The sequence below is a fragment of the Hyperolius riggenbachi genome, chromosome 8, assembly GCF_040937935.1.
Source record: "Hyperolius riggenbachi isolate aHypRig1 chromosome 8, aHypRig1.pri, whole genome shotgun sequence".
NCBI classification, from domain to species: domain Eukaryota; kingdom Metazoa; phylum Chordata; class Amphibia; order Anura; family Hyperoliidae; genus Hyperolius; species Hyperolius riggenbachi.
Genome location: NC_090653.1, coordinates 69811972 through 69835168, shown reverse-complemented (window position 1 = coordinate 69835168; position 23197 = coordinate 69811972). Strand labels below are relative to the sequence as shown.

Below are 23197 nucleotides of genomic sequence, written 5' to 3'. Positions count from 1 at the left end.
TGGCCCCACACACCATACAATTCTTTACATTTCTCTAAAGCCTGGAACCCACTAGCAGCCACTCCTAAGCGCTTGTGATGTGAAAAGCTCTTGCTCATGTAATGCTATGGGTGTGATCCTACTTGAGCGATGTTTATAAAAATCCCCCCTATCATTGCATTAGCAAGAGCTTAACAAATCACTGGTGCTTAGAAATGGCTGCTAGTGGGTTTGAGCCCTAAGTGTCCTTTCACACTGCGTTGTGATACCATTGCAACAGTGCCAAAAAGGTCTCATTTACGTGTTAATGTGTGGTTAGACTATACGGTGAAGCATACAGTACAATGAAAGTATGCTTCACTGTAATCATGCACATTGTCCAGTAAATGCACAACATGCTATGTGTTACCCTGAATGGACCCACTATGCTGCATACCATAGCAATATCATTGCATTGTTTCAATATTAACCCTTGCAACAGATTCAGTGTGAAATCACACAGGAGGCTGAAGGGCCTGTCAGCTGCCCCGGTTGAGGGCTTGCTAGTGATTGGCACAAGCGATATAGAGGCAATCCTCCTATGCTCTCACATCTGAGTCATGGCATGTCCAGTTATGTTTTTGCTGCAATGAAACACTGCAATGTGTCATTGTTACAAACACTGCTGTTCAGCTGCCATCTTAATTACACCCCAAAAATGCTCATGGGTGGCAGCATCCCATGTGGAGGCCATACACCTTAGATGTTTTCTTTAGATCTCTCAACTCCAATTAATGTTCTTGAATAATTGTTCTGTTTGAAGAATCTAACCAATCCACCATACACTATTCAAGTCTTCTTAAAGAAGAAAAAAAAAATGATTATCATAGTTTTCCACCATGATTGAAAAATGTGGGATATTCAATCAATTTTTCTCAAATTAAATGAAATGTATTTGATTTTTTCTTATTTTATACAATCGTTTTATTGGAAAATTGGTTGCTTTGGTTGAACCATGTACTACTGTGTATATACTCGCTTATAAGCCGAGTTACTCACTTTCCCCCCAGAAACCAGGAAAAAGTGATTGACTCATGTATAAGCCCCCTCCACAGTATAGCCCCCTTTACAGTAGCCAGATATGCCCCCAGTACAAGTCAGCCCCCTCCCCAACAACCAGATGTGTCCCAAGGATTATACAGCTGTGTCTGAAGATGCCACTCGATGGTGTCATAGATATGAGACACAGCAATTGCTACACAGGAAGAATCCCCAATCATTGCACTGCCAACACGTTGCTTGCACACTCCACTCCACAAGCCAGAGGACACAGGTAGTATTGAGCAGTGCACTCTGCACACCGTGTCGCAGGAGATTGGGGGGGGGGGGGGTACAGACACAGCAGGGAGCCGCTGGCAAGAGCAGGATCACTAGTGCACGAACCTTACGCACCTCTGCCAGTAACAAAGCCTGCTCCACCATCCATTCTGCTCCACTGACTCGCATATAAGCCGAGGGGGTAACTTTTAAGCACTTTTTTTTTGTGCTGAAAAACTAGGCTTATATGTGAGTACATACAGTATATAAGCCTGCAATACTCATGGGTAGATTTGTAGGCTGCTTCAGTAATGTTTAGGGATAGTCAATATGTTGCAAATGAGTTGATGCAGCATTATGCAAAGTTTTGTATGCAGCTTGAAAATGAATGAATCAAATCTGGCTGATGTAAAAATTGGATTAGTCCATTTTCAAGCTGCATAAATTTGCATACAAGGTAAGCATAGTCCTGCGTAATTTTGAAATTATTGCATCTAATTGACTATCCCATGTAGGGATGCCTGGTAAATCTGTGGCCTTCACAGACTTTACACTTGCACCTCGTGCGTCGCCCAGTTAAAAACGTTGTTCCGTCAGGACTCGTTGCACCGCAGAATTACCAGTGTGAAAGGGCCCATTGAAATTGCATCACCTTTCAATGTGATTTGTCGCGCTGTGATGCAACAGTGTGAAGGGAGCTTCAGAGCAATCCTGCTCAGCTAATCAGGGAGTGTATTACCAGGCTTCATACTAGAATTACAACACTTTCCACAGGTTTTTAATGCTTATGTATAATGCAGCTCTGTGGCAATTCTCATGGATGGGTCATTTAGGTGAATGTGTACAATACTGAAAACACATATTATAGAGCCTGCAGTTCTAACAGACTGAGCAGCAGAGGCTTTGCATGGCCATGTGAGAAGTCACTGCAAACAATGGGGGTGATGGGTGATTGGCTAATCGGTTGCTGAAGTGACATACTGGTTACTGGTCAACAAATATCTCAGCACTGACTGCAGGAACTAAAATAAGAAGCCCATCCAGAGTGTGTAGTACATAAGCTCCATGTAGTGCAATCCTGGACTTTACTGAAGGGCTTGTTAAGCCTGGTACACACCATGCAATTTCCCATCAGATAGATGATCGAATCGATTATTTCTGACAGGTCCAATCTGATTTGTATAGAAATGATCAGAAATCTGATGGAAAAATGCACCATGTGTGCCACCTCACATGAAGTGAATTTGGTTGGGCCAGGCTGCAAACAATTTGCATGCAATCCAAAATGATCAGATGACAATTAACCATCTGTAGCTGCTACTAATGCTGGCTATTCCCCCTCAGAGTTATCACAACTCGTTGGAGGTGTGGCAAAATTCGGGCACTGGCCATTGCCAGTGGCTGAATTACTTTTTTTTTTTTTTTTTTTTAGCACATGATCATGACTAGCCAATCAGAGACTTACATATCACTGACCAAACAGCTCACATGCTCCTCTACGAGTACTCCTAAATATCACCATTACTATGGACAGTACTGCGCAGGTGCAGAACTACTGCGCCTGCGCAGTACAGTCCTGATGATGTTGGCCAGACCGCGTGACCCACGCCGTGGAGCACAGAAGACCCAGCTGCAACGGGAGATGTCTGAGCCTCCGGAGCTGCGGCAAGGGCACAGGACGGCTGCCACGGGCTGGAGGAAGCCCCAGGTAAGTGGATCTTTCCTTTTATAGTGTCTTTGGATATTTCCTTTAAATCTAATTTTGTGGGGAGCTCTCGGGTAGTGTTGTGCACAATGAGTAGCTACGAGTACTTAGCTACTTGTAATTGAAATTTTAAATTAGCATTGGGGGGGTGGTTTGGAGGGGTTGTTGCAGGTATTTGTCGGAGTTGTTTTGTTTTATGTGGGAGGAAACCAATGACACGGTGAGAACCTAACTCCTTGCATATAGTGCCCTGGCTTGGATGAGTGCTAACCACTATATCATTGTGGCAAGCAATTATTCCAACACAGAAAGGTGGGGGGGGGGGGGGGGGGGCGGCAGGGGTGGAATAGCCTGCTTAACTTTCCACATACTTTTATATTTGGCCCAGCATTCCTTATTTACAGCTCAGCTTAGGCAATGTTTCTTGGAGCTCTCCTCCCATGAAGGGTTAAGTGTGCAGCCTCCCCGGACGCCAGGCACATTCTCCGCTCCATTAAGCGGTACAAGGAGCAGCTCAGATCCTGTGTCTTCTCTAAGCCACTAAGATGCAATTATAGAAACAATGCCAGTAATTATGCACAAATTGCTTATCATTTACTGGAAAAGCAGCTTTTCTACTGCACAAGCCATAAAACACTCCAGAATGGCAGAATGGTGCAGCATAAGGGGAGACGTCGTAACCCACTCCCTGCCAGTTTATACTTTTTCTCAATATATACTTTACACTTATGTCCAGTAGTAAAAATGTATATATTTATATTATGTGCACCTGTACAGGGCACTGACAAACGGCTGCGCTTATAGTGGGGCATAACAGCCATCCTCAGCACCTTTTGGATTCATTTATTAAGACAAGTGCAAAGACTACAAAACAACATGGAGCAATTTCCCAAAGCAGCCAATCAAATCCCTTATTTCATTCAACAAATGCAGCCCAACTGGCTGCTGTGGACTCACTGCTCCAATTTATTTTGCACTTGTCTTGATAATGAAGTTCTTTTTGAGCAGGGCTGTGGAGTTGGTACAAAAATCATCCAACTCTGACTCCAGGTACCCAAAATTGCTCCAACTCCGCGATTCCAACTCCACAGCCTTCCTTTTGTGTGCTGCATTTGAAAACTGGCTTTTGAACAATAAGGTCCACTAGTTAAAGCTAATGAGTTTTTTAAAAAAAAAACAAAAAACCAGATACTTCCTAATGAACCTCCTCTATCCTCTCCCTGTGCCCTCAGCGCAGCGCTGGCTCCCCCGTTTAAATCCCCTGTCGTGGGGAATTCGGGAGCCAAGTTCCTAAAGACAGGCGGCTCCATACTACGCAGGCACGAGCGTGAGAGAGGGCGCTCGCGTGTGCGCAGTATGGAGCGGCCCATCTTCGAGAGCACTCTGGCTCCCAAAGACTTCCCAAGCCTGCCTGCTGTGGCGGAGAGAGCAGTATGTGACTAATTTAGTCAAATACTGCTACAAGGGAGCCAGTTCTGGAACAGGCACCGGGAGAGGAGAGGCTCTATAGGACCCAGAGCCTTCCCGCTCATTAGGTAAGTGTCTAGCTTTTTGTTTTTTAAAGAGCCCAAAGTGGGCTAGAAAAAAATGCCCAAAAAAATAGGCTACCTGGTCCGCGGGGCTGAGCTTATCAGGTAGCTGCAAAAACCGCCGTAGCCCACTTTCACTTTGGTGACCTCTGGGTCACGTAGCTGCGTGAAGAGACTGTGTTGTCTCTCATAGCGTGCGGGGGATCTGCAGGAGGCGCAGCCAGGGGGAGAGAGAGCTGCCAATGGCAGCTCAGGAAACTCTGCAGGAACGCCCCTGGCTGGCATCTTAAACAGGTAATTCCTTTCCTCTTTGTTTACCTCTGAGTTAGCAACAAATCTAGGGGAGCTATAGGGGGGGGGGGGGGGGGGGGGGGAGGGCAGGGAGCTGCGGTTGGAGACAGAGAGCCATGTCATTAGGCAGAGGATATGGCTCTGTGTCCATCCACCCCCCGAAGATCCACCTTGGGTTCTCTTTAAAGGTTGCCATTAATATTAAGTCTTCAGTTTAGTCTACAGAAGCTATAACTTTCAAATGCCAGTAAAAAGTCAACACAGTATATAGTTTGGTATACAGAATTTGTATGTATGTAGATTAGGAGACCAGAGAAAAATGTATCCTTAGTGGTGCACCACTACAATTATTTATCAGTATAGATACAAGGATAAGTACATAGTAAATCCATTGAAGAGACCAAAAAGCTTTTTTTATAAAGATGAACTTAAATATTTAATGTATCAATAAAATTGGTTCACAAATCTTCAGAGAGGTTCATCGTTAGACATGACATCCCATGAAAAGGTGCAACAACAAAATAGCAAGATCAGTTTAGAAAGACGTCTTTCTAAACAACTGATCTTGCTATTTTGTTGTTTCACCTTTTCATAGGATGTTGCGTCTGTAGATTTACTGCAACTTTCTTATTCACCACAGAGGGCAGCAGTGCACGCCTCTGCAACAATGGCCCGTTTATCTGTAAACCGCAATTACTGCTACTCACCACTTCCTGCGCCGTCACTGAACAATCCTCTGGTTCCCATCAGTGACCCAGTTTCATTTTCAGCAACTGAGCCAGTCGATGGCCACTGCGTCTGCGCGGCCTCGCCAGGAGTGTCCTGCGCAGTACAGCATTTTCTATATTAACATCCAGTGTTTACAAATGAGCTTTCAGCCATGGCAGTCAGCTTAATCAAATTACACTTGTGTTTAGTCACAGATGAGGGGGAATTAGACAGGCTAAACTCTCTAAATACATACAGGGTGCATTTCTTTCTGTTTTCCTTCTGTCCTGTGCAAGAGTTCAGGTCCACTTTAAAGTGTCCGTTTCTTATCTCACAAAGTTAGGAGATATGCAGTTAGAGTTGTCCCTGCATGGATGGCTGCAATCACTGCAATGCAACATAAATGAGTCCAGAGGAGAGACTGCCCTGGGATGACAGGATTAGCTATGCCAGCTTTCAGATATTGGATGAGGCAGAAGCTGGCACCGCCTCAATAGTGATGTAACACTGGCCTGATACCTTCAGGAAGATGCATCTGAGCAGCAGATATACTCCTATTATAATGAATATGACAGAGCTGGAAGATAAAAGCAAGCGAGGCAGGCGGGGCACCATAAAACACATTTATTCACTGCAACCTCCTTCCATTTCCTCCACCGTTTATTATTAGCTCTAGTGTTCTTCTGTAATGGAATAAGTTACACAGATTCTCCAATGTGACAGACACAGCCCGGTCATCTGTACAGCTCCGTATACCTACCTTAAAAGCACCCCACACCCACCTATATATACAGCTTCTGTGGAAGTCAGATATGTAGTCCATAAGAGGAGGAGGTGACACAGCCGGAGTGTGACGCTGCCAGTAACAGGAATTATAGGGACAGGGCTCTGATCACCGTTACTGCTCATAGCTGTCCATTGGGTAATGCTCCCCATACACCTTCAGATGCTGCAGCAAGGACTCTTCCTGCTTCTTTATGTGTGCTGGCATCTCCGAATACACGTCGCTGAACATGTGTGCGATTTTTGGTTTGCGTTTACGCTCCGCCTCCTCAAAGGCTTCCATGACCTGCAAGAGATAAAAACAGTGTTTCCATGGCTACGACAGAAGAGCCCACCCACAAGCTTATTTCGGTGTCACTTTATTTTTTTGGCGTTAAAGGACAACTGTAGTGAGGAGGCAGCCATGTTTACTTCCTTTTAAACAATACTAGTTGCCTGGCTATCCTGCTGATCCTTTGCCTCAAATACCTTTAGCCATAGAACCTGAACAAGCATGCAGCAGATCAGATATTGCTGACATTATTGACAGATCTGACCAGATTAGCTGCTTGTTTCTGGTGGGATTCAGATACTAATGCTGGCAAATAGGCAGGCAGGGCTGCCAGGTAACAGGTATTGCTTAAAGTGAACCTCCGGACTAAAATCTACTCAGCAGAACTGAAAAGGCTTGGTGTTTCTTTAACAGTTTCACAGCATCAGAACTTTGTTTTTCTTACCAAAGCATAATTTTTAGCTGCATTTTTAGCTAAGCTCAACCCATCAAAGAAAAAAAGCACGGGCTTTTTTTCCCTGAAGCTGTGCAAAGCATGATAGGATTTCCTATGTTGTTATTCACGTTGCCTAGCAACTGGGAGAGGTGCTCAGGACACAGGACAGTTGGAACTGTCTCATGCTCCCGGTCACCTCTTTTCAACCAAAAAGATGGCTGCCCCCATGAAATCAAACATTTGCCTGCTCTTTTAAAACAGGTTGGGTAAGAGATTATATTACCTATATATTTTAATTAACATAACTAATGTAACTTAATGACAGTATGTTTGTTTAGGCTGGAGTTCCTCTTTAAAAGGAAATAAATATGGCAGCCGCCATATACCTCTCACTACAGTTGTCCTTTAAAGGGAACCTAAAGTGAGAGGTATATGGAGGCTGCCATATTTATTTATTTTTAAACAATACCAGTTGCCTGGCTGTCTTGCTGATCATTCTGGCATCAGTAGTGTCTGAATCACCCACCTGAAACAAGCATGGGGCTAATCCAGTCTGATTTAAATTAAAAAGGAATAGTTTGTAAATTATACCTATCCATTTATTTTGTCCTAAAAACATTATCAGCAGGAAACAATCTGAACAGTGTTGAGAGTTAAGTCTGCAGTTCAGGGATACGGCAAACAGACAGTACTTCTGACTGCAGTATAAGGTACTGGCTGGATGTCACGGAACTTGAGCTTTGGTATAAAGCTCTCCACTATATGGAGGAGACAGAAAGTCAACATGGTTGAAATAACTGAAGGCAAACCCATATGGAGCTCATCTCACCAGCTTACGTGACTTCTTCCTCCAAACTTTCTCCTGCTCTTCCTCCCACCACCCCTGGTTCACCATGTAGTGACGGAGCCTAGAGATAGGATGATCTTGCTTGTCCCAGTAATTGACTTCATCTACTGATCGGTAGGCTGAGCTGTCGTCGCTGGTGCTGTGATGTCCAATTCTTCAGTAAAAAAAAGACACGTGATTAGCTTGGTTCCTCAAGCCCAGATCTCCCTGCCATGCATCCAGCTCACTTACCTATATGTCATGGCCTCTATGAGGAACGGCTGGTTCTCTGCCACTGCTCTCCGTCTTGCCTCTTTAGTTGCATTGTACACAGCAAAGACATCATTTCCATCCACTCGAATAGACATGATTCCATAGCCAGGACCTCGGGCAGCTGCAACAAATATAACATATATCTAGGAGGGCTGAGGCTCATATAATGCTCATAGAGAAGTTATTGCTGAGACTGGTATTCCAACTCTGTAATGAAGATTCAGACGTTTGGTCAGCACCAGATAACTGCGCAGACGGATTGAGGGAGACAGGTGCCCTGGTTGTGCCTCCAGACAACCACCAGCGTAAGATTGCCCAAACAGAAGAAAAAGAATCTGAGCACCGATCAGCAAAGTCCATTCCATCCTCAATCACTGACATGAAACGTGCATAAAAAGCCTAACAGTAGGGTTGCTCTTACCAAATAGCTACGCACTAGTAGCTATTCGGAATCTAAATTGAAATTAGCCAGCACTATCCATGCTGTCGCTGTGACGCCAGGACGAGTTCCATGTCACTTCCATGCTTCCTCCTTCCGGGTTGAAGGAGGAAGCATCTGAGAGAAGTGGAATGTGACATGGGATGTGAATGGAGCAGATCGTCTAACAGCAGCGTCATAGGTATGCTGGCTAATGGAACTTCGATTCCAAGTAGCTACTCGGTAAGAGCAACCCCACCTAACGGCCGTTTCGCAGGTAATACACGCTTCTTAAAGTGACCCTCCAGACTAAAAATCGACTCAGCAGCACTGAAAAGGCCTGGTGTTTCTTTAACAGTTTCACAGCATCAGAACTTTGTTTCTCTTATACAAGCCTCATTTTTAGCTGCACTGAAGAAAACTGCCTGGGCTTTTTCCCCTGATGCTGTGCAAAGCATGATGGGATTTCTGATGTTGTTGTTCTCGTTCTGCTGCTTTGGTGCAATTTTTGTTTTTTTACATTTTGAATTTGACATTTGAAGCCTAGTGCCTAGCAGCTGGGAGGGGTTATCAGGACACAGGACAGTTGGAACTGTGTCTCCTGCTCCTTGTCACCTCCTTTCAAGCAAAAAGATGGCTGCCCCCATGACAAAGATGGCAGCCCCCATGAATCACAAACATTTGCCTGTTCTTTTAAAACCGGGTGGGTAAAAAATTATATTACCTATCTATTGTAATTAACATAACTAATGTAACTTAATGACAGTATGTTTGTTTAGGCTGAAGTTCCCCTTTAAAGGGGAACTGAAGTAAGAGGTATACGGAGGCTGCCATATTTATTTCCTTTTAATCAATACCAGTTGCCTGGCAGCCCTGATGGTCTATTTCTCTGCAGTAGTATCTGAATAACACCAGAAACAAGCATGCAGCTAGTCTTGTCAGATCTGACTTTAAAGTCTGAAACACCTGATCTGCTGCATGCTTGTTCAGGGGCTATGGCTAATATTAGAGGCAGAGGGTCAGCAGGGCTGCCAGGCAACTGGTATTGCTTAAAAGGAAATAAACATGGCAGCCTCCATATACCTCTCTCTTCAGTTCCCCTTTAATCAGAGGCTCTACTAGTTATATGCTACTGCTTCTTAAAGGGGAACTGAAGAGAGAGGTATATGGAGGCTGCCATGTTTATTTCCTTTTAATCAATACCTGTTGCCTGGCAGCCCTGCTGATCCTCTGCCTCTAATACTATTAGCCATAGCCCCTGTACAAGCATGCAGCAGATTAGGTGTTTCAGACTTTAAAGTCAGATCTGACAAGACTAGCTGCATGCTTGTTTCTGGTGTTATTCAGATACTACTGCAGAGAAATAGACCAGCAGGGCTGCCAGGCAACTGGTATTGATTAAAAGGAAATAAATATGGCAGCCTCCGCATACCTCTTACTTCAGTTCCCCTTTAAATTCGACTTTGCTGGTTGGTGCCCGGATTCTCTTTCCTCTTTTGGGCAGGTATTCCAAATCTGCAAGCTGTATTGGAATTAAATTTGGCATAAATCAAGGCTACATGATGTTCTTTACCACTGAGGATGTACTAGAGCACTTGGCTGATGACTGAAAACATGGAAGGCAATTTGGACAACAAAATTCCTGCATAATGCCATACATATTCATGAGTGATTGATGGCTGTGGATGGGGATCATGCCCTGTCATTTGCAACTCTACTGAGTGTCTGGGCTTTGCAGTTGGCAAGGAAACAGACCAGAAGGCTCAGTTATCAGAAGAAAACCCCATGAACACTGGCAGTGATTCCACATGCACTGAAATGCATCACCTTTGATAAGTTGGTGTAATCGCTGATGACCTCTAGTGCTAGAGGGCGGGGCTATGCATCAGAAACCAGAGGAAATGGACCATGGGAGATCCCACAAGTAAACTTGTAAACTTTATTTACAAACTAAAATTGCCCAAAAAGTTGGGGCAAAATCATTTTTGAAAAGTAATTCAAGTGATTTAGCAGCGCTCCTATCTTCTGTATTGGAGCTCAGTCACTGCAAAAATGCTGCAGTACCTGCAATTAGGCCAAATCGCAATCACTCCTGTGGGTTGCCCTCCATCCACTTTCATCAGCACAGCTGAACTCTCTAGTGGGCTCCAGGCCACTGTGCATATGTGCCATACAATAATACACAGGTGTAGGAGGAATTATTAGACCTTCATGCACTGGCTATTATTACTTCTCTTCATATCCCAGCATCCTCAGTACACCTGCATATCATGTGTTATTTCAAAGTGGGCCTGAACTCCGAACTTCCTCTCTGCTCTCAACGATACCCAACAACATAATAAAGAAAAACATTTGTTACAGCAGATACAAAGCCTGCAATATATCTGCACGGTTTCTACTTCCTGCTTTCATAGAAGCAGACATATTGTTAACATCCTGTGCTTTCAAATTAGCTGATCTGCCATCTCTGCCGTGGCAGTCATGTGACACGGGGAGAGATCAAATTACAACTTGTGATTAGGCACACATGAGTGGGAATTAAACAGGCTAAACTCTCTAAATACACACAGGGTGCATTTCTCTATGTTTCCTTCTGTCCTGTGCAAGGGTTCAGGTCCACTTTAAACGAAATGCGTAAGTTAAACAAAATAGTTGATCTGGCATTTCAGGTTTGTGTGAATTAAACAAGTACAATAAGAACCCCGTGTACCTAATTTACACCCGAATGATTCATTCCATTAAAGTGTGTCCACACAAGACTCACCAATGCCATCCCCGCGGTATTGCTCGGAGGTCGGGGTTGATATGGCGTATCCATTATTTCTGCAGAAGAAGATCACCGGACATTCTAACGTGGCAGAGAAATTAAAAGCGGCGTGGGCGTCTCCCTCACTGGCCGCACCTTCACCGAAATAGCAAATCACAACTTTGTCTTCATTTTTCCGTTTCATGGCGTATGCCGCGCCCACCGCTAAGAGGAGAACATGGTAAGTACCATAAACACACATCAGGAAAACATCATCTATGGATCACGCGTGTAAGAAAAAAAAGTAATTAATAATACATTTTTGCACTGGGACAAATGGTATGATTTATTCGTATGCATACACATATATTTACATGTTTTCAGCATTGTGGTCCTTTAAGACTATGATAATGTTCTGGTTTCTGCCTGCAAGGGATGATGCTGTGTGTCCTGAATATTTGCAACATCATTTCAGTGTCATATCCCAAAAGATGGTTAGGAGCCACTGGGCTTCTACAACTGAGAGGTGTCTTATTATTGCTGTTCTTTTTCCTATGCTGCTGTCACACTAGGTAGAAAAAATCTGATAAACAGTGCAGAGGCACAGGCTGTGGAAAGAACAATGCTAGATCAGTAGAAAGGTGCAGCGGTAGAGCACCTAGTACAGAGGTGCAGCGGTAGAGCAGCACAGGCTATGGAGGGACCCATGCAAGAACAAACAGTACAGGAGAGCAGCACAGGCTATGGAGGGACCCATGCAAGAACAAACAGTACAGGAGAGCAGCACAGGCTATGGAGGGACCCATGCAAGAACAAACAGTACAGGAGAGCAGCACAAGCTATGGAGGGACCCATGCTGGGACAAACAGTACAGGAGAGCAGCACAGGCTATGGAGGGACCCATGCTGGAACATACAGTACAGGAGAGCACAGGCTATGGAGGGACCCATGCTGGAACATACAGTACAGGAGAGCAGCACAGGCTATGGAGGGACCCATGCTGGGACATACAGTACAGGAGAGCAGCACAGGCTATGGAGGGACCCATACTAGAACATACAGTACAGGAGAGCAGCACAGGCTATGAAGGGACCCATGCTGGAACATACAGTACAGGAGAGCAGCACAGGCTATGGAGGGACCCATACTAGAACATACAGTACAGGAGAGCAGCACAGGCTATGGAGGGACCCATGCTGGAACATACAGTACAGGAGAGCAGCACAGGCTATGGAGGGACCCATGCTGGAACATACAGTACAGGAGAGCAGCACAGGCTATGGAGGGACCCATGCTGGGACATACAGTACAGGAGAGCAGCACAGGCTATGGAGGGACCCATGCTGGAACATACAGTACAGGAGAGCAACACAGGCTATGGAGGGACCCATGCTGGAACATACAGTACAGGAGAGCAGCACAAGCTATGGAGGGACCCATGCTGGGACAAACAGTACAGGAGAGCAGCACAGGCTATGGAGGGACCCATGCTGGAACATACAGTACAGGAGAGCAGCACAGGCTATGGAGGGACCCATGCTGGAACATACAGTACAGGAGAGCAGCACAGGCTATGGAGGGACCCATGCTGGGACATACAGTACAGGAGAGCAGCACAGGCTATGGAGGGACCCATACTAGAACATACAGTACAGGAGAGCAGCACAGGCTATGAAGGGACCCATGCTGGAACATACAGTACAGGAGAGCAGCACAGGCTATGGAGGGACCCATACTAGAACATACAGTACAGGAGAGCAGCACAGGCTATGGAGGGACCCATGCTGGAACATACAGTACAGGAGAGCAGCACAGGCTATGGAGGGACCCATGCTGGAACATACAGTACAGGAGAGCAGCACAGGCTATGGAGGGACCCATGCTGGAACATACAGTACAGGAGAGCAGCACAGGCTATGGAGGGACCCATGCTGGAACATACAGTACAGGAGAGCAGCACAGGCTATGGAGGGACCCATGCTGGGACATACAGTACAGGAGAGCAGCACAGGCTATGGAGGGACCCATGCTGGAACATACAGTACAGGAGAGCAGCACAAGCTATGGAGGGACCCATGTTGGAACATACAGTACAGGAGAGCAGCACAGGCTATGAAGGGACCCATGCTGGAACATACAGTACAGGAGAGCAGCACAGGCTATGGAGGGACCCATGCTGGAACATACAGTACAGGAGAGCAGCACAGGCTATGAAGGGACCCATGCTGGAACATACAGTACAGGAGAGCAGCACAGGCTATGAAGGGACCCATGCTGGGACATACAGTACAGGAGAGCAGCACAGGCTATGGAGGGACCCATGCTGGAACATACAGTACAGGAGAGCAACACAGGCTATGGAGGGACCCATGCTGGAACATACAGTACAGGAGAGCAGCACAAGCTATGGAGGGACCCATGTTGGAACATACAGTACAGGAGAGCAGCACAGGCTATGAAGGGACCCATGCTGGAACATACAGTACAGGAGAGCAGCACAGGCTATGGAGGAACCCATGCTGGAACATACAGTACAGGAGAGCAGCACAGGCTATGAAGGGACCCATGCTGGAACATACAGTACAGGAGAGCAGCACAGGCTATGAAGGGACCCATGCTGGAACAGAAAGTTGTGCAGCACAGGCATGACTAATGTGATTAGGATGAGCAGTAGTACAGTTACCTTACCTTGGGGTATCTGTGTTGCTAGTGGGGAGGAGATTGTGACAAAATGAAGGTCTTTGCTGCCATAGTGTACTGGCATCTGCCTCCCTTTACCAGGGTCTAAGGCATTACCGTAACACTGCCCCATGAACAGATCCAGAGGATACCCCCTGTACATCAGGACTCCTACAGAGGAAAGCACAGCATAACTGGTTACACACAGTGTACAGAGGTATACACAGCATGCATGATATATGTGACTGGGGTCTTACCTGCCTCCCGATACTGTCCAAATACCAGGTCTGTGTCATCAAGAGCAGCCGCACTGCCTACGTGTGTCCCCTCCTCTCCATAGTTTGTCATGTAGAATGAAATTCTGCCCTAGAATAAAGAAACATTAAGTTTTACCAGTTCAAGTCCTCTCATTGCAAGGTGCTGAAAGGACAACTGTAGTGAGAAGCATACGGAGGCTGCCATATTTATTTCCTTTTAAACAATACCAGTTGCCTGGCCGACGTGCTGATCTATTTGGCTGCAGTAGTGTCTGAATCAGACCAGGAACAAGCATACAGCTAATTTGTCAGAGCTGACAATAATGTCAGAAACACCTGATCTCCTGCATGCTTGTTCAGGGTCTATGGCTAAAAGTATTAGAGGAGGAGGATCAGCAGGATAGCCAGGCAACTGGTATTGCTTAAAAGGAAATAAATATGGCAGCCTCCATATCCCTCTCGCTGCAGTTGTCCTTGAACTACTATAAGCAGCTACTGATGTCTTATCAGTGATATCTGTGCTCTACTCATCTTCACTGGGTGTACGTTATTGCTTGCACATTAACTGCATATGTCTAACAAGTACAGCGGAAGCGAGAGGGATATGGAGGCTGCCATATTTATTTCCTTTTAAGCAATACCAGTTACCTGGTTGTCCTGCTGATCCTCCTCCTCTAATACTTTAGCCATAGACCCTGAACAAGCATGCAGCAGATCAGGTGTTTCCATTTACCATATGTACAAAGTTTAAAGGAACACTATTGTAAAAAACTGTAAAATACATGTGTATTTGTTTACATATAGGATATACATTTGTGTTTGTGAAATGCACTATAAATTACTTGCATTCCTGTCACTTACAGTACAGAGGAAAAATATGGTAGATTTTTGACTGGTCCATCTCCTCATGGAAAATTCTCAAGGTTTTTTTTTTTTTTTTTTTAAAGGACTTAACAAATGGAAGTTGCTCAGACCAGCTACTAAAATATTGTAGTAATAAGTAGAGAGGCTGTCTAGCATCTCCGTATAAATCTTTTACATAGAGGGCTTTTTGGAAAAAATTAAAGGATTCTAAGAATCCTCCGTTGAGAAGTTGGACTAGCCCCAAACGGTCATGTCTGTTGGGTTTTTCCTATCTACTGTAAATGACAGGGACATAGGAAAAAGTAATGTATAGTGCATTTTACTCTGGGAGAAATAACTTTCTTACATGTATTTTAAATTTGACAGTGTTTCACGATTGTTGTCCATAGTAGAGTCCCCCGACCTCTGCAGCCGGCTCTTTAGTAAGCCCCTGAAATGGAAATCCTCAGCCTGCTCCTGCACACCCTCCCCTTCTTATTTCTATAAAGCAGAATATTGCACAACAGCGAGTCCAGCAGCAAACTTTACTCTGTCACCCAAAGCAATCACAAAAAGATCATTCCAAACAACATTTCTCCATGGTCTGTACATGGCATTTGCCACAAGGAGTTCTCGATTTCACTGCAGGGTCACACAATACTCTACCTGTCTCTGAGACTCATATAGGATCCGGTCCATGGTGTTCAGAAGCGTCATCGTGTGATAGAACTTCAGTACTTGCTCCTTAGGAATCTGAAACATAAATAGACAGTTACTGGCTTACTTCCTAACAGATTACACCTCGAGCGGTAGGCAGTGGCGTAGCAATAGGGGATGCAGAGGTTGCGACCGCACTGGGGCCAATGCACCAGAGGGGCCCACTAAGGGTCCTCCATTCATCTTATTAGCTCTTCATTGGTGCTATACTGGTAATGAACACCTATAAGTGCATTGCATAGTTGTAATCCTTAAAGAGACACTGAAGCGAAAAAAAAAATATGATATTATGATTTGTATGTGTAGTACAGCTAAGAAATAAAACATTAAGATCAGATACATCAGTCTAATTGTTTCCAGTACAGGAAGAGTTAAGAAACTCCAGTTGTTATCTCTATGCAAAAAAGCCATTAAGCTCTAGTCGTGGAGAGGGCTGTTTTCTGACTTTTATTATCTCAACTGTTATTGGACTATTTACTTTTTCTCTGCCAGAGGAGAGGTCATTACTTCACAGACTGCTCTGAAAGAATCATTTTGAATGCTGAGTGTTGTGTAATCTGCACATATTATAGAATGATGCGATGTTAGAAAAAACACTATATACCCGAAAATAAAAATATGAGAACATTTTCTTTGCTGCTAAACTTCTAGTAATTATTCATAGTACACAACCAATTCATTATATAATATATATATTTTTTCGCTTCAGTGTCTCTTTAACAAATGGTTTCTGCACTCTGATTACACCTCTCTGACACTGAAACTGTCCTTGATAAGTTTATCAAGAGTGCTTGCAGCCCCATGTAAAACTCGCACTGGGGCCCCAAGCTCCTTAGTTACGCCACTGCAAGTAGGGTGTGTGTGCCCTGGGCAGTGTCTACATGAAGAGTTAGCGGTAACAAGGCATTTATGCTAAATGCATGTCAAGAAAAATATATTTTCCTAAACAGACGGTATTTATAAATATTACATTTCATTTGAGCAAGACAATACCCCCCTAATGCTATAAAAACCCTGGATTATAAAAATAATCATATGTCCCTAAGCAATTACATATAGGGCCAACTTCCCTCACCATACTGTGCAAACACTTAAAGAAAACCTGAACTGAAAATAAAAAGTCAAAATAACCATACACAGGTCATACTTACCTCCTGTTTAGTATACTACTCAATCTCTTTCTCCTCTCCTGCATCCCATTTGTCCACTGTGATCAATGGAATTCTCCATTCTCCATTTTACAAATGGCCATTATCCCATAACAGCTTCTTGGTCAGCACACTGATAAACTGTAATATCACCCACCTGAGCGATAGGGGAACATGAACATTACCTTGCACATTCAGTTGTAACTGACAGCATCTGATATATAACTGACAGCAACTGTTATATTTCAGTTCTGACAAAATATTGTCAGAACTGGAAGGGATCACTGTAAGAAGAATATTGTGAGCTTCTGAGAGGAACTCATGATAAGGTAAGTATGTAATATTAATTTGCAGCTACGTCATGTGTTTATTTTAAATAATTTTACTTGCTTCAGGTTCCCTTTAAGAAGGACAAGCCCCTAAACCTGACATAGTAAAAACGTATAGAATTGTCTACCATCATTGGTGGATCGGAGCTGGAGGGGGATCAAAGATATTCGCCTCCCAAGTCAAATACTATCTAGATCACAGACATACCCTCCATATCCCCATCAACCATTCAGCATGTTTTGCCCCTACTTATTGGGCTGGCTACTGATACTATTGCACTGTACACTTTCTCTGCACTTGCACCTTGTTTATATATGTGTTAATCCCTGATGAAGCACCCAATTAGGGGCAAAACTTGTTGCTTTTTCATATCCTAATATCTGTGTTTGTCCCATAAGGCTAGATTCACACTAAGCACAAAATCTGTCTGTTTTCCTCAATGGACACTAAAGAAATAACAGAGAGGGATACAATCTCTCAGGGCTGTGGAGTCGGAGTCGTGGAGTCGGAGTCGTGGAGTCGGGCAATTTTGGGTGCCTGGAGTCGGAGTCGGGAAAAAATGCACCGACTCCGACTCCTAATGAATTTGTAACTGTAATTAAAATAGAAAATATGATAAAATGTTCTATTTCTCAGATAATAGTCATTAAAAATAATGTATATATACAGTATATATACAGTAATAGCTGTGCTTAGTCCACAAAAATGAAATAAACCAATCAAAATTAGTTACTTGTGCTGCTTCAATAAAGCAGTCCCCGTATTTTTAAAGTCAGATATACATATCTGATTGTGACTGTATATATGATGTGTACACAGGAATCTCTTATATATACTAAATAACCTCTATGCTGTAAGTATAAAGCCTGATGTGTAGCCATGTCACTAATAGAGATGGTCAACGAGATGGAAATAATTCTGCATTGATGCTGATTTATGCAAATGTATGCACTCCCTTTGCTGATGAAATCAAATAATTTGATATGTTATTAAAATTTGGTTTGGTGACTACAAATTAAAGGGTAACTGAGACGGATGAAAAGTAAAGTTTTATACATACCTGGGGCTTCCTCCAGCCCCCTTCAGGCTAATCAGTCCCTCACTGTCCTCCACCACCCGGATCTTCTGCTATGAGTCCTGGTAATTCAGCCAGTCAGCGATGTCCGGCCGCATGCCGCTCCCACAGCCAGGAACATTCTGCACCTGCGCAATAGTGCTGCACAGGTGTAGTATGCTCCTGGCGGCGGAGTGTGTGCATGCGCACTACACCTGAGTGGCTCAAGTACCTGGACTCATAGCAGAAGATCCAGGTGGTGGAGGAGGACAACGAGGGACTGATTATCCTGAAGGAGGCTGGAGGAAGCCCCAGGTATGTATAAAACTTTAATTTCATCTGTCTCAGGTTTACTTTGTTACACAGTAGTACTATACTCTACATATGCACTCCCCACAGAGCTGCAGGGAATCCACTGAGAATGCTGTGCACATTGAACACAGAGGTGTTGTCTGTTTACAATCTCCTCATTCCCCTGCAGAGTACCTGCACATCATTCTTACATGTACCCACACTTACATTGCCTAGGGCCTGATAGATGTTCTTTGTTCCGGTTTGTACCTTTTACAAGTACTCTTACCAAGGACTAGTTTTAGTCTAAAGGGAATAAATATAGTAGTCTACATATCCTTCTCACTTCAGTTGTTTTGTAAAATTCCTAAGCGTTGGCAGTTAAGAGACAAATTTCATGTTACATACTTTTAATCAACAAAATTGTAATATGCAAATTAGAGGAGTCGGAGTCGTGGAGTCGGAGTCGGTGGAATCCTAAACTGAGGAGTCGGAGTCGGTGGATTTTTGGACCGACTCCACAGCCCTGCAATCTCTATAGGACCCATTCAGACTTGCAAAATTATGTACAGAAAAGAGCAGAGCCGGCAGTACAGTGATTGTGTTATGCACACACTGAATAAGGGATACTCCATGGCACCAACAAAACTAAACACACACAAGCAATAGAACACAGCAGTACATGCACCCAGCTACATTTGAAATTGGTCAGCAGGTGCTCGTCAGCCAATCAGGATGCACTGTCATACACCCTTTACCTGCCATACCACATCTAGCAGCCATTAGCATTCAGGTGGGAGGCTTCAGTTGGACGCCATCGCAAGATTGGTTCACACGATGGCCAGGGGCCCCGGACCTCTCTCACTGGCCGGGGCCCCAAGGCCAACACGCGATACCTGGAGGGGAGTGCAGGCCCCTGGCCATCGTGTGAACCAATCGTGCGGTTTTAAACTTTTTCTTTCAGCTCTAGGACATGGCGGACAGGTGAGCGGTTAGGGAGGGACCCCTGTGGGAGGGATGCCTGCACGGGGCGGTCCTGCTAGCGACGCAATCTTGCGATGGCGTCCAACTAAAGCCTCCCACCTGAATGCTAATGGCTGTAGATGTGGTATGGCAGGTAAAGGGTGTATTACAGTGCATCCTGATTGGCTGACGAGCACCTGCTGACCAATTTCAAATGTAGCTGGATGCATGTACTGCTGTGTTCTATTGCTTGTGTGTGTCGAATTTAGCATTCAGTATGGAGGCAGTGTTGGTGGGTTTTCTGGATGTGAGAGGTCCAGAGCCTGGGTGTGAGAGGTCCAGGCCCACCTGCACTCCCCTCCAGGTATCGCGCCTTGGGGCCCCGGCCAGTGAGAGAGGTCCGGGGCCCCTGGCCATCGTGTGAACCAATCGTGTGTTTTTTACTAACAAAACTAGTATGCTCTAGGAGCCAGAAACAAGGATCAGAGAAACTAATTGCACTTGGCTCAGCTGCTTGCAATAGATCAGTGAGATAAGTCAGTCAGTGGGTGCTGGGCACTAGAGTAAGTCTGACAGCCGTTTTGCACCTAAATGCATTTCCTCCAGCCATAGCCTCAGAGGAAGTGCATCTCTGTGTAAAATGGTTGTCAGGCTTACATTAGTGCCCAGCACCCACTAACTGACTTATCTCCCCTACTCCACTGGTATGTCACTATACTTTTCTTACTGTTATTTGCTTTTGTTGTAAAACCCCTTTAAAAAAATTGTATGTTTTCAACACATCCATTGTCTTGGCCGCAGTAGCGGAACGCAAAGTCCCATCTTGCATGACTGTTACGGACACCCGCTTACAGCGCAAAAAAAATCTATGGAAACATACTTCCTAGTGCTTTCAACAGAAAAGAACAACATGACCAATCCTGTTTGGGCACCACTCACCCTACAGTCTTGGCAAAGGATAAGCCAACATTCTGGAAAGGAACACATATCAGACTGCTATTTGTGGGAATGACCTTGATCTACAAACACTGAACAACAAAAGTGGTCCAGCAGCTGGATTTTTAAAGCACTTTCTGCCATTAGGGATAAATATCTGTATCTCTCCTGGATCAAACCAGACCATGGTGCAGCTGCTGACAGATAGTAATTCAGTATCTATGAGACTAAAGTAATCTGCACACCAGGAGGGGGTCACATTTTTTTTCATACATTTGGGCTGTCTTGTACTCACTACCCTCCCTAGCTGTTTTCCAGTGTGTTGTTTAGAATCAGACCACTACTGTAAGGAAGTTAAGCGCAAGCGTTATTTCTACTGAATCAGAAGTGCAAATGACGGCCAGTGCACACCAAAATCGCTATTGCAATCGCTAGTGCTTAGCGATAGCGATTTTGTGAAGCAATTTTAGAGCAATTTTTGAATGAATGACCATTTTTGTTCATTCAAGCTGAACTGCTCCAAAAAAATGCTACATGCAGCATGTTTGCAATTTTAGAAAAATCACAACGCTTCTGTGGGAACACCTTCATAGGGTTTCAGTAGCCAAGCACTTTCCAAAGCGCTGGAGATATGAAAAGCACTCAGGAGCGCTCTTGGTGTGCACCAGCCCTGAACAAAAAAGTAGCTATTATCAATGCATCTGCTGCATTTTGCTGGTCCAATTCAATGCTGCAAAAATTAACAAAAAATTTAGTATCAGCATCAGTGCTGCTCAAATCCGATCGGGATGAAATCCGGATAGTAGCTATTTGGATTTCATCTGGATAAACACAAATCACCTGTGTGGGCTGGGCGGGGGATTAATCTTACCTATCATGACGTCTTCTTCATCCGTCCCTCGGTGCCTCCCACGATGCGCTCCAATCCGGCGTCACGTGACTTAAAACACTTCCGGGTTGAAGGAGGAAGTGTATAGGTAAGATTAAACCCCCCGCCCAGGTGATTTGAGTTTATCCAGATGAAATCCGAATAGCTACTATCCAGATTTCATCCGGATCGGATTTGAGCAGCACTGATCAGCATTTCGTTTACCATCCTTACAGAGCAATGGAGATTGGGCGGTGCTCTGCTGCCATCCAGTGGCTGACATCACATACTGCAGCTGCACTAACCTGAGTTTGCAATACATAATACAATTTAACTACTTCAGGACGAGAGCAACTTTCACATATCCGCACTGCTCCCATTCATTTCTCAATAACTTTATTACTAAAAATCCCACCTAAATTATCTATATTTTTTTTTTTTCAGGGCAAATTAGGCTTTTAGTGTGTGAAAATGTTGTTTAGTAATTACCTTATTTTGTATGCATGTTAAAGCTACTGTGAATCCATAATTAAGTAAAAAAAAAAGTCAGATACTCACCTAAGGAGAGGGAAGGCTCGGGTCCTAATGAGCCTTCCCTCTCCTCTCCCGGTGCCCTCGGTGCTGCGCTGGCTCCCCCGTTCAAATTCCCCACCGCGGGGACTTCGGAAGTCTTCGGGAGCTGAGTCCTCCCGAAGACAGGCGGCTCCATACTGCGCAAGCGCGTCATAGAGGGCGTTCGCGCGTGCGCAGTGTAGAGTGGCCCGTCTTCGGGAGCACTCGGGCTCCCGAAGCATTTCCGAAGCCTCCCTTTGGCAGGGAAACAGCGGTATTTGACCGAAACGGTCGAATACTGCTACGGGGGAGACAACGGGGACCGGGAGAGGAGAAGGAATGCTCTATGGGATCCAGAGCCTCCCTCTCCTTAGGTGAGTATCTGACTTTATTTAATTTTGGGTTCCCATTCATTCACTTTAAAGGGAAATTAAGGTTAAAAAAAAAAAATAGAAAAAAAATTACACGATTTCTCCATTTCCATCCAATACAGCTTTAACAATAATATTGCTAAGTATAAGTTACACCCATAAATTTTATTTGCTTATCCATCCTGGTTATTACAACATGTAAATTATGTTCCTAGCACAATGTATGGTGACAATATTGTATATGGAAATAAGGTGCCTTTTTCTGTTTTGTGATTTCTGATTACTCATTGTACACTATCGATGATTATGAGACCTTATTTGCAAAAATAATAGTAATATACCATTATGGCATACATATCTAAAAAAACACAAGTTCCTAAGGTAACAACACGTTTTTTTCTCTTATATTCTGTCAATTTGTTTTCATTTTACAAGTCTTTTATTTTGGTACAGAATATGCGAAAAATGTAATTGCTGTTGTTTCAGTTTGTAACTAAAAACAATACACAAGACATGGACCTCAACCCTAAAACTCTCTAAACTCTATTCTACAACTTATCAGTGTTAAAATGTTACCAAATATGTCACTTGTAGTTTTGCTAAGACTTTTCCAAGTTTGATCATAATTCTGAAAATTACTTTTTTATGTTGTATTGAGTTTGTCCCTACCCATTTTTTATGTGATGTGCGTCCAAGCTTTAAGACACACCAAAATGTATTCTACAACTCTTTACGGTTAACATTATACCACGTGCCTCATTTAGTAACACTGGTGGTGCACTCTCCACAAATACACTGGACAAATATATTCGTCCAGTTACGCTTAAAGAGGCACTTAAGTGAAAAAACAAAACGAGTTCTACTCACCTGGGGCTTTCCTCAGCCCCCTGCAGCTGATCGGTGCCCTCGACGTGTCTCTCCGATTCT

At 44.2% G+C, this 23197-nt stretch overlaps 1 protein-coding gene across 1 annotated transcript in view; it reads right to left on the bottom strand.

The window, feature by feature from the left end:
- Positions 1-6117: 6117 nt before the first annotated feature.
- Positions 6118-23197, bottom strand: part of BCKDHA (branched chain keto acid dehydrogenase E1 subunit alpha) — a 40868-nt gene continuing 23788 nt past the window's right edge. Inside the window, exons 3-9 of the mRNA XM_068250641.1 lie at positions 15707-15793; positions 14198-14306; positions 13950-14111; positions 11280-11486; positions 8077-8218; positions 7828-7999; positions 6118-6577 (exon numbers count right to left, since the gene is read on the bottom strand). Coding sequence (XP_068106742.1) covers positions 6407-6577; positions 7828-7999; positions 8077-8218; positions 11280-11486; positions 13950-14111; positions 14198-14306; positions 15707-15793 — 1050 coding nt within the window. The 3' untranslated portion in view covers positions 6118-6406. The remainder of the gene's footprint in view (positions 6578-7827; positions 8000-8076; positions 8219-11279; positions 11487-13949; positions 14112-14197; positions 14307-15706; positions 15794-23197) is intronic.